The following is an 11,384-nucleotide window of genomic DNA, read 5'->3' as shown; positions in this document are numbered from 1 at the left end:
GTCGCGGGCGTCTGCTAGTTTCTTATAAAATTTTAAAATTAGATTAGCTATTATATATTATATTTTAACTTATCGATTAACCACGCTTCTTGTAACTACTTTACATTTTTTTACATAATACAATACTACAAACTCAGACTACTTTAGTATTTTAGTCGAGTACAAACGATTTTTAATTTACCGATACCGAAGATTGTATTTGTTTATAAAACGCGCTACTTCTTTTAAATTTCCCGCTAGAAAAGTAACCAATTCACAGAGGCGCCATCTGCGATTAGCTTTCATCGGCCAACCCAATTGTTCCTGCCTTCTTGTGTTTGTGCTCTATAGATGGCGCTATAATCAATCCATAGAGTACAATAATTTTACTGCTGAAAATCAAAGAGTCTATTAATCCAAGGAAAATTCAATCTACTCTATTGAGTATTGACTCATTTGTCGTCTGTGGACTCTATTTTAGTCTATGCGCTGGTGACGCTGAACAAGATGCGATCTTTTTAATTATTAAACACATTTAAATAAAAAGCATTTAGTTTTTTTACAGTTAGATAAAAGTGTAGAATCTCGGGAGTGATATACTTATTTTCTACAATGACGACTTTGGGCCCTAAGAAGGATGGTGCACCAAACATCGAGTTTTTTCAGTCGCCGGAATCCCTATCACAATTCGACCAAATCCGTGTTTGGTTACAGAAAAACTGCAAAAAGGTTAACAACGCTCAGTAATTCCGATTTTTGATCCAGTAATATGAAGAATGACAAGTTGGTGTCTTTAAATTTTCACCAATTTCTATAGCAAATCCCAACTAATTGGGATTGTGTCAGATGCTTTGGTGGGCACCAAAATATGTATGTGTTTACAGAACAAAACATTAACTTGTTGTTTCTTTCTGTATACAGAATAAATCGGTCTAAAGTCAGTTCACCTATGTTTTTTGTTATTATCAGCCCTATTATAACTCCACAACAGGGCTAGGTCTTCCTCCTTAGGGAAGATATGGAGCTGTTTGAAATTTTTACTAATATTTCTTAGTTTCTTTACTTACAAGATTGGTAATAGAAATCAACTGAGGATTAGCAGTCTTAATGTAGACCTGACAGACTTTCATTCAATAATTGGCCTTCAAATCTGCTTCTGATGTCAATCTGTTTCCGAAATATTATTATATTATAAAGTTAAATATTATTTTGATATTGTTGATATTCCAGCATGTACAAACTGATCCACCAACCAAGGAAGGTCTCGCACAGCTTGTTATACAACTCATTCAGTATCAAGAGAACAAGTTGGGGAAGAATGCCAGTGATCCTCCGTTTATGAGGCTTCCAGTGAGTATTCATTTGTATATGTCATAGAGTAAAAAGTACCTATTTCAGTATTTCGTCATTCCAGACATGAATGACAATGTTTATTTGTGAGAGTGGTTTATCCTGGAATTATTCTGTGTATTTTCGTTTCCTCAAGAAAATCAAATTTTTTTAGAGCTCATATAGTTAACATAATCTAATTTGGTTAGTTCTTAATTTATTTAGTGGAAGGCAACAGTGATATATATAGTACTAACCAAAGTTTTACTCTATGTAACCGTTATTAATGTCCTTAGAGTACATCTGCATAAATGACAAAATGCAGGCCCACTCCCATGGTCTTTATTAGCTTTAGCGTTCATTGTTCTGTGGGTTATCACTATTGCTTATGTAATCACTAGCGGACCCGGTTAAGCTTATCTTTGACTTATGTGCGCTTCTTCCCTACCTACCCTACCCCTACCCTATAAATGCTTCATACAAATTTGGGAGTAAAAGTTTGTATGAAGTATTTGTAGGATACAGTTAGGGTAGGGGTAGGGTTTTAGGTGAGTGGGGGGTTAAAAAGAGACAAAGAGTAGCCTATGTCACTCTCCATCTCTTCAACTTGAAAAATTACGTCGCCCGTTCTTAGCAGGCTAACTTGTTAGAAGGAGGATGAAAATCCACATCCCTTTAATAAATAAATTTATAAATAATCAAACTTACATTAGTTCTTGTAATTGTAAAGTAAACCTACTTAAAATATATGAATTTTGATTTGGGCATTCACTTCGCTTTGTGCTTAGATCATCAGACCAAATAGAGAACTCGTTATTTCTTTCCTTTCTTATTCTTTTTTAATAGGAATAATTCTTCTTTCTTGTCATATCTTTTAAATGTTGGTCATTTTACATTTAAAAGATAATTAAATACTAAAATTAAATTTGTTATGATTTACTCAATATCAGGTATTATATCAAAAAAATTAGCATATTTTAATCTCACATATTTCTCAATAATATAAAACAATAGTACAGTATTTAAGACTTATCTTTCCTAAATCTATCATGATTTTTGTTTTTTAGGAACACATTGTAGACTTTGATTTATGGGGCTTGGTTAGTAGATAATGATATATACATAATGATGTTTTGCTCTGCATATTTCTATCTTTGTCTCAAAATCAAATCCTGCTATACTGCTACAGGGTTAATGACATGATAAAGAGTGTTGTATTATTGAATATTTATTTTCTTAATCTATTTGTTGCACGAGGTCTCAATAGAAGAAACAACAACCAACAAACAAATTTAAAATGAGGGTATAAATCACTATTCATTTCACACCTAACAATAATTATAATTAACTTGTTCTTAAATTAATGAAAATACCTTTCATTAATAAGCTTAGAACAATTAGATATGTTTAATATATTTTATATAACGTTTTATGAACAAACCATACATAATTAAAAATGAATAAGTTATGATATGACATGTGTTTTCCACCTTCATTTCTAATTTCTTTGTTGGTAAACAGTACTCATGTTTTGAAGACCAGTATGCAGACTCATAAAGAAAGGCTGTAGTATAGATGGCTATTGTCCTGTTTGATACCCATAAGAAGGCTTTGCTGCTACCTATTGCTGTGTTATTGTTTTTTGTTTTTAATATTTGTCAGCATTAGCAAATGCTAGCTGATTCTCAGGGTTACCTCTAGAGCCTGTGAATTCTATCGCAAATAATGAACCAGCCTCTGGTTCCTGAGTCTTCTGTAGTGGGTTCAAACCACGTTTACTAGTTGTTACATATAGAGTGGAGTAATCATATCCACCCCAAGTTAACGATGTGACCTTGCTGGCAGGTATTCTGTGGTGTTCCATTAGTTTGCCGGCCCTTGGGTCTACTTTGATTATCTGGAACATTAATAAATTAAAATATAATATTTAGCAAGCTATATTAGCCGAGATAGACCAGTGAATAGAACCTTTGTCTCCGAATCTGATCTGGGTTATGCACCTCCATCTCTTCAATCATTTGCATTTTAAGAAATTAAATATCACATGTCTCAAACTGTGAAGGAAAAACATTGTGAGGAAACCTGCATACCAAAGAATTCTCGTAATTCTCTTTATATGTGAAGTCTGCCAATCCACATTGGGCCAGCGTGGTGGACTATTGACCTAACCCCTCTCATTTCTGAGAGGAGACTCGAGCTCAGGAATGAGCCGATTATGGGTTGATCAAATCAACTACTTACTGTATAAAATCTTCCAAAAAATTAAATCAATTTCACAATCACAAAAATAAAGTAAAAAGCGAAAAATGTACATGCTACCTTCCGGATACTTTCAAGGTGGTGCCAAGCCAGTTGCATATTAGTTAAAGCCGTTTCTGAAAGAACCATGGGAATGAACTGTCTTAATCCTAAAACTTCATGATTGAAACGGCTTGAGTTAATGCATCACTGTGTTGGCGCCACTTTCAATTTGATGAAAATTGTATTGAAAAAAATGTATTTTTTGCTTTTTAAAATTTATTTTTGTGATTTTAGATTAGATTTAAAGATTTTATTTTTCTGTTTTAGTGTTACCTAGCATAAGTAACGAAACCGCCTCAGTACGGGCAATTTCGTTATTTACAAGTGCAGCTAGCTCTATATTAGAACGAGTATCCAAAGCTGCTCTAATAGGATCTTACCAAATTTGGCTAGTCAGGGAGAACAACACGAGCAGAGAACGGGGAGTGTTGATCGATCGTCAACATTCCTTAACCCTACATCCTGTAGTCACAAGTTCAGGACTCTGCTCGGAGTTATTCTCTCTACCACGCGATGGACCCGGCACCCGCACGGTGATCCATGGAATGCTAAGATATTCGTCTCTGGACGATACCAATCTGGAATGGGAAATGCTCCCAAGGATTCTATAGACAAAATATTAATTTGTACAAACGAAAAGGAGATTTAAACCCACGTCTTACTAGACACGGGCATAAGTTAGTTATTTCTGCATATCGTCTCCAAAGAGTAAAAAAATCTTTTGTAGGTTTGGGTGTACTCTTCTATAATAAGATCCCCAAGACTGTGATGGACCTGCCAATGCATAGCTTTAAGCAATGTGTTAAAAAACATTTATTTAGTCGAGGGTACTACAACATTGATGAGTTCCTTAATGATAAAGATGCTTGGAGGCCGTTGGATCAGCTTCCACCTTCACACAGGAAGTTAAACTATAAGAAATGTAAACAGTAATTGTTATCAATTGTAAATTATAATACTGTGTGACTTTTTCAAAAGAGCAACTGTTGAGTTTCTTGCCGGTATCTTTTCAGCAGAACCTGCCTTCCGAACCGGTGGTAGAATCTTTACAAATAGTCAACTGACGTGTCAAAAGTGCTTGTAAACTGAGCCTACTTGAAATAAATGATTTTTGATTTGATAGAATAATTTACCTTTCCTCCATCATAGCATGCAACCCACAAGTTTCCGTCTCTATCAATGGTCATCCCATCTGGCACTCCTGTCACATTATTGGCTTGGAAACTAAATAGTACTCTCCTATTGCCTGCAATTGTTTGAATACTTTATTTACAATTTTGGATTATTGATTAAAAAAAACAAGGTTATATAGCTTGGCAAGTTTGTTGATGACACTCCCATGATATGCGGGTGTTATACTAAACTAAAAGTAATATATTGGATAGAAGCAGGCGTTACTTTGCGGAAGTTCATCATGATTATATAATGATTTATTTATTTTGCTATCATCCGCGAAAAGTCACATAATATGACTTTGCAATTGCACGTTGTAGAGTCAACATCTCCTGAGGATGCTCCGGTTTCGGGGTGAAACGTACGTAGAGAGTATTTTGTCGGACCTGGGTGACGTTGTCGCATGGGTTCGTCGGCTTTTCGCGGATGATAGCAAAGTAAATAAATCATTATATAACTAGAAGTTATCATTTGAAAAACTTACGTATAGTTCCAGATACGAGATCGAAATCGAACACATCAATGTTTCTAGTGGGCGAATCAATGTAGAACATGAATTTGTTGTCAGATGTCCACGCTATTCCGTTAGATATAGAGACAGGACGGACTTTCTCCTCGGGATGCATGAAGTTGTACTGCGTTATGGAATACAGTGTGCCTTGGTCCTTATCTATCTCTCCATTCACTTCATTGCCCATTGTTCCTGAAAATTCAATAAATTATTAGCCTATTTGAACGGCCTCAACAACTTTAAAGCCAGACCATCCTCCTTAGAGAAGCTGCTTCAATTCGGTTTGGTGGCAGGGCATCCAACTTTCCCAGCCACCATAATCGGACAACAAATTTAATCATACTTGGTCAAAATAAAATAAGATGAATAGTTTAAAAAACTAAAAAACACTCTTGATACCCATACCATGGGGATGCATTTCAAATAGCCTGTCCGCCATCATGGACGTCCGCCATATTGGAATTGAGTCACGTGACTATTTTCTAGTATTTCTGACAGCAAACATTTGATATCCTTAGCATGTTGGTGGATTTCAAACAGCCAGTTCGGCATCTTGGGGAGGCCGCCATATTGTATTTGTAATGATGTTTCTTGGCTAATCATGTATTGTCATCAGAACTCAGAGCGTGTGCAAAATTTCATCCTAATCGAAGACTGGGAGTGGGTCAAATTAAGGTTCCAAGATTTTCTTACATTGGTACATAATTAGTTACAAGTGAAGCTAATATAAGCGTGTCAAAAAAAGACGTTAAGTATCAATGAGAGAAAGTTTTATTAAGAAAAATACAATTGTACGTGTATAAAAAAATCGATTTTCATGAAAATTAAGTGTCAACCCATCTGGAATTATAACTCTTTCAAACAAAAAAGAATTTTTAAAATGACAGAAGTTATGACGTAACAAACATTAAAAAAAACATACGCGTCAAATTGCGAACCTCCTCCTTTTTTTTAAGTATATTCTTGACTAAGCTTACCAAACCAAAGTCTTCCTGAAGCGTCCACCTTGCCATCATTCACTCTATTGTCAGGCAAGCCTACGTCCACGGCAGTTAGCTGCCTCAAAGCTTTGTCACCCCCGGGCGCGTCCCATGCCAGGAAATACAGTTCCGATCTAGCTGACACCACTACTAGCCCTGGGTAATCCTTCACCCTTACAATCAAACTCACTGGACCATATTCTGTAACATAAGTATTAGAAATTAAGCCCTATTTCAACCCTTTCTGATTTTATTTTCGTGACAAGTATCCTATAACCTTCTTCGTATTATGGTCGGAAATTGTGTCAAGTTACATTTGAGTACATTCAGTAGTTTCGGCGTGATGTCCGGTCAACAAAAAGACGGACAAACAGAGACACAGACAAAAAATCGATAAAAGTATTTTTGGGTAATCCTTTACTCTTACAATTAAACTCACTGGACCATATTCTGTAATATAAGTATTAGAAATTAACCCCTATTTCAACCCTTTCTGTTTTTTTTACGTGACAAAAAGTATCCTATAACCTAATTCTTATTATGGTCTTAAATTGTGTCATGTTACATTTGAATTCATTCAGTAGTTTCGGCGTGATGCCCAGTTAACAAAAAAATGGACAAACAGAGAAACACAAAAGATCTAAAAAAAAAATATTCTTGGGTAATCCTTCACTACTTACAATCGTCACTGGACCATAATATGCTGTAATTGATATATTTTTGAAAATTAATTGTACATTAGTTATGTGTATTTAAGCGTGTAAGCAATTAGTTTTTATATCACTTTAATAGATTATAATATTTGGGTATTTTGTTTAGTTACCGATTATTTCATCAAAGTAAATATTTTAGAATTCTTGCGTAGGTACTATACTTGTATACGATTTTATTTTGCTGAAAAGATTTTCATGCAACATCAGACCTCTTGGCTGTTTCTTTTTTGTTACATCGTATTTTTTCGCTTGTAACCTCATCTTATAAAGTTTTTGGGTGCCAGTATAATTAGTATTAGGAGAAAATAATGTTTTGGAGATAGTACATCAAAGAGATGGACTAATTAGAATTTCATTAATTAGAGCACATACGTAAATAAACACAACACAATCGAATCGGTATCGTGCTTGAGTCAACAAATAATTCCACCAGCAGAACCAACGACAACTCATCAAGAGAAATAGAGAAAAGTCAACCAATGATGGCGGAGTTCTCCCAGTCCCATATCATTCGTTCAAACGTAATGAAAGACGCAACCGGTATTTCCGGTTTCCACCGTGGCGGAGCGAGGTAGCGGATTGTAAAAATATCCGCTCCTCTTATGTGGACAGGGACTAGCGAGCTAGTTAAATATTCATATAAAACCGGTAAGCGGGGAAACGGAGTGGGGTTAAATAAATTAAATTTAACATTTATTTATTTAACATAATCTCCATTCTGCTCCGGTGGACAGACAGTACGCAACTCCGCTCCGCATTAAAGTCCGTTTATATCTACAGACATTTAGCGTGCCAGACACGTGCCGTGGCAGACAAAACGGTGCTATATAGTGTTTATTAACGTATTTTATATCTGTCGTAACGCCCGGCCAGTATTCGCGGAAAGAATATTTAATATTTTATTTGTCTGTGCGGTTCATGTCTGTAGAGTCCTTTTCATGAAACCTGAACTGAAATTGACAGACAGCGCTTTACACAAATGACAATGAGACCGCCATTACCAAATGACAATGAGCGCCATTAAGACATTAGCGCCGCGTCTGGGAGACTTATTTTATGAAAAGGACTTTAAGTGTCTCTAGCTACCCTTGCTACCTGCTGGGCAGAGTGAACGGTGTCTGTGGGTGTCTGTCACGCTACTTGTCTGTGATGCACTGTGTCTGTAGATATAAACGGACCTTTAGTCCGTTTCTCCGTTACGCTCCCTCGCTTCACTCTGGATGGCAGGCAGCCTGTTATCTCGTTTACCATATTAGGCACACAGAAAAGTCGTCATGAATAAACGGTCTCTCGAATAATAACAATAAATTGTATAGCTTACCTATATACCTGCTGGTAATATTGCCCGTGTCTATGTCAAGTCTGTAAGCTTTCTGCTCCGTTATGTCCACCCAATACAGAGCACTTTCATCTTTAGCGAAATGTGGACCTTCGAGATGAGTTCCATCGCGAAATACCTGTAAAGACGTAACTACATATAATTCATCTCTCTATACTTATTATAAAACTGTAACAGATCAAATTCTGTACATTTAAGATATTTTGAAAAATTTGTTGGAGGTCATTATATAATCGATACTGAAGCCAAAAATACAATTTTTTTTCGTGTCTGTCTGTCGGTCTGTGATTTTCTTGACCGGGCATCATGCTGAAACTGCTGAATGAATTCAAATGAAACTTGGCACGGTTTAAGACCATAATAAAGAGAAGGTATATACTTTTTATTGCGAAAATAAAATATGAAGGGGGTGAATATAATGTGATTCAATGATTCAAAAAAATTTAAAACTCAACGCCTAAAGTGGTAATAAAGGGCTTAGAAGTTTACATTGATTTCGACGCGGACGAAGTCGCGGGCGTCCGCTAGTATAAACTAAACTTCGTGTCATGTAAGATGGTGCGGGTGACAGTTCGTTTCACTCTTGAAAGTTTGCCGCGATTCACGATAATAGTATGTATTATGAACGTCACCATACCCATGCTATCTGAAAAACACTTTAGCATATCTCTCTGAGTCTCTACGTCTACATGATACTCCCTTCCGCGTTTGTGATCTTAGGTTTTGTTTTTTCCCTTAATTCACTTATTGCTATAAGAGGCCCATCTGCTTGGCCCGTTTAAACAGCAACATATAGAAAACAGTCTTTAAACCAACATTATTTACAATATTATGATTAAAAAAAATAAAATACCGACCGAATGGAGAACCTCCTCCTTTTTGAAGTCGGTTAAAAACGACTAATGATTAAGTAAACTCTATATTATCGCGTCGGATCTGAGGCGGACAAAAATTGCCAAATTTTCTACATTTAGTCGCATAGTAAGTATAAAACGAAAGTTATTTAAAAACAAATAACATCTAAATATTGTCTACAATGTCGAGTTGTGTGTAAAAATATATATAAACATAATTATGATGTAAGTAATCACAAAATTGAGCATGTGCGCGCTCAGGGAAGTAGCTAAATCCGGAACACTTTTTGCGGTGTTTTTTGTAGTCACGTAACATATCTAATAGTATAATATCGTTGCTTATATGTCAAAAATACAATATCAATCCTCCGAAACGCCTCGATCGATTTTAATGAAATTGTATTTTGTATGGTAGGTATCAAAATATGATGTAAATATTTTTTCACACATATTTTAATGGCGATTTTTTTTATTTAGTAATATGAAAGCAATACAACTGCATATATATACTTCTCATCAAAAAAAATCGAAACAGTCCAATCGAAACAATCGAAAAAATTCAGGCGGACTGTTTCGATTTTTTTGAAGAGAAGTATAGTATAATGGTTTTGATGAAACTCACATTCTTTATAAGCGGCGTTTGCGGCTGGTAAGCACTAATACCGATCACGATAACCAACACTAAAACGCACACATTCATCGATATCATATTATAAGTAATGTTCACACACGTCTACCTTCGGTCACTATTACTCGGTCAATGCTGATTGTGATTGCTGTAAGATTTGCTAGCGGTCGAGCGGAAAATTATTGTTTCGTCAGCAAGCAATCTAAGGCTAAGCGGACATTGTGTAGGAACTATCTAAATTCAATAAAGGGCAATGACCTTAGGTTTCTTGCCTTTATCAGACCTTACCCTGACTAGTAGCCATCCAGTTACCATCAAGTGAGATTGTAGTCAAGCGCGATGGATGGATGGACTTACCTAAAAACTTATTCAATCTTGCCTTAAACCAATGATGTGATGACTAGAAAACTTCGCTTTAGAGCAGGATTTCTAGACCTTACCTTAACATGTCACCAAACCACCCCTGTCACCATACAAAACCCATTTTTAAGGTAACTCATTATATCTTAGTGTAGCAGTCTCAGACTCGTCATGGGTAAAATCACAGATAAAAGAATAGGCAGATAGAGCGTACGGAACACGACTGGGATGCAGCCATTCCAAAAACAATATCAAACACGAATAAATTCTCGAGTCAGTCAGTCCGACACGAAGCGTCGCATCAATAATTTTCAATATTATTCAAGAAAAATAGCGTCTTGTGTTTTTAAATATTTTAAAACTTAAACTTAAAAACAAAAACTAAAAAAGTAAGATGAAGTATATAGGTAATTATTGATTATTATTATTCTAATAAGAGGCAATGGGCGGGGCACGTTCGAAGAGCCGATGGACGTTGGGGTCCCAAAGTGCTGGAACTAGTAAGCGCAGTGTTGGCCGACCCCCCGCCAGGTGGACTGACGACATCAAGCGAGTCGCTGGGATTCGCTGGATGCAGTTGGCTCAGTATCGTGATGTTTGGAAGTCCCTACAATAGGCCTATGTCCTGCAGTGGACGTCTATCGGCTGATATTATGATGATGATGATGATTCTAATAAGATATCAATTTACGTAATTGTTGTTAGTGTTAAATCTTTAAATACAAATTGTGCAAAAGTTTGTATATGCGGATGTCAAGGAGAGGTGTGACGTTTGTTTTTTTATGGGTTTATTTAACCCATGAAAAAAAACCTTCTCGACTGACCTCAACGCGCTGTTTGTATAGACTCATTCTGTATCATTCTTTATTCTGTTGGTAAAATATAACAACATACCAAAATAGTAACACTTATTATTTTAAAGCGTTATAAAAAACCGCATAGCTCAAAAAAAACCAGTCGAATGTCCTTGCCTTCGTCGCAGTATTTAAACATAAGAATAAAAACAAAGAGCCTTGTTAAATCCATGTCATATTATATTTATTTTATACGTATGGGAAAAATTATGTTAAGGTGATCGTGTTATATAAAAGCATTAATTCTTAAACCAGCAAGATATGTTGGCGACTTAGTTGTTTGTCTAATAGTTGACATATTCTAAAGTTGAATACAGAAGTCGGAAGAAACAAACTAAATACAGAAAAAACTAAAAACCTTTC

At 35.7% G+C, this 11,384-nt stretch overlaps 2 protein-coding genes across 2 annotated transcripts in view; one reads left to right on the top strand and one right to left on the bottom strand.

Moving 5' to 3' along the window:
* Positions 1–451: 451 nt before the first annotated feature.
* Positions 452–11,384, top strand: part of LOC112047383 (SWI/SNF complex subunit SMARCC2) — a 41,559-nt gene continuing 30,626 nt past the window's right edge. The window contains exons 1-2 of the mRNA XM_052888387.1: positions 452–708; positions 1,210–1,329. Coding sequence (XP_052744347.1) covers positions 592–708; positions 1,210–1,329 — 237 coding nt within the window. The 5' untranslated portion in view covers positions 452–591. The remainder of the gene's footprint in view (positions 709–1,209; positions 1,330–11,384) is intronic.
* Positions 2,273–9,958, bottom strand: LOC112047382 (regucalcin). Its single transcript, XM_024084495.2, has 6 exons — positions 9,802–9,958; positions 8,308–8,443; positions 6,271–6,474; positions 5,267–5,485; positions 4,743–4,855; positions 2,273–3,205 (listed from the first exon to the last, which is right to left on the bottom strand). Exons 1-6 carry the CDS (start codon positions 9,886–9,888, stop codon positions 2,957–2,959), a joined length of 1,008 nt encoding a protein of 335 aa, XP_023940263.2. The 5' UTR covers positions 9,889–9,958; the 3' UTR covers positions 2,273–2,956.

The sequence above is a fragment of the Bicyclus anynana genome, chromosome 22 (genome assembly GCF_947172395.1).
Source record: "Bicyclus anynana chromosome 22, ilBicAnyn1.1, whole genome shotgun sequence".
Classification (NCBI taxonomy): Eukaryota; Metazoa; Arthropoda; class Insecta; order Lepidoptera; family Nymphalidae; genus Bicyclus; species Bicyclus anynana.
Note: the sequence above shows the minus strand (reverse complement) of the source record. Positions and strands in the feature narration are given on the sequence as shown.

What these genes read in the sequence shown, in the direction of transcription:
- LOC112047382 (XM_024084495.2), bottom strand. Translation starts at nt 9,888, where the DNA reads ATGATATCGATGAATGTGTGCGTTTTAGTGTTGGTTATCGTGATCGGT. An exon ending in AAACGCCGCTTATAAAGAAT is followed by an intron (nt 8,444 to 9,801) that starts GTGAGTTTCATC and finishes ACGTCTTTACAG; the next exon opens with GTATTTCGCGATGGAACTCA. An exon ending in TATTACCAGCAGGTATATAG is followed by an intron (nt 6,475 to 8,307) that starts GTAAGCTATACA and finishes CTTATGTTACAG; the next exon opens with AATATGGTCCAGTGAGTTTG.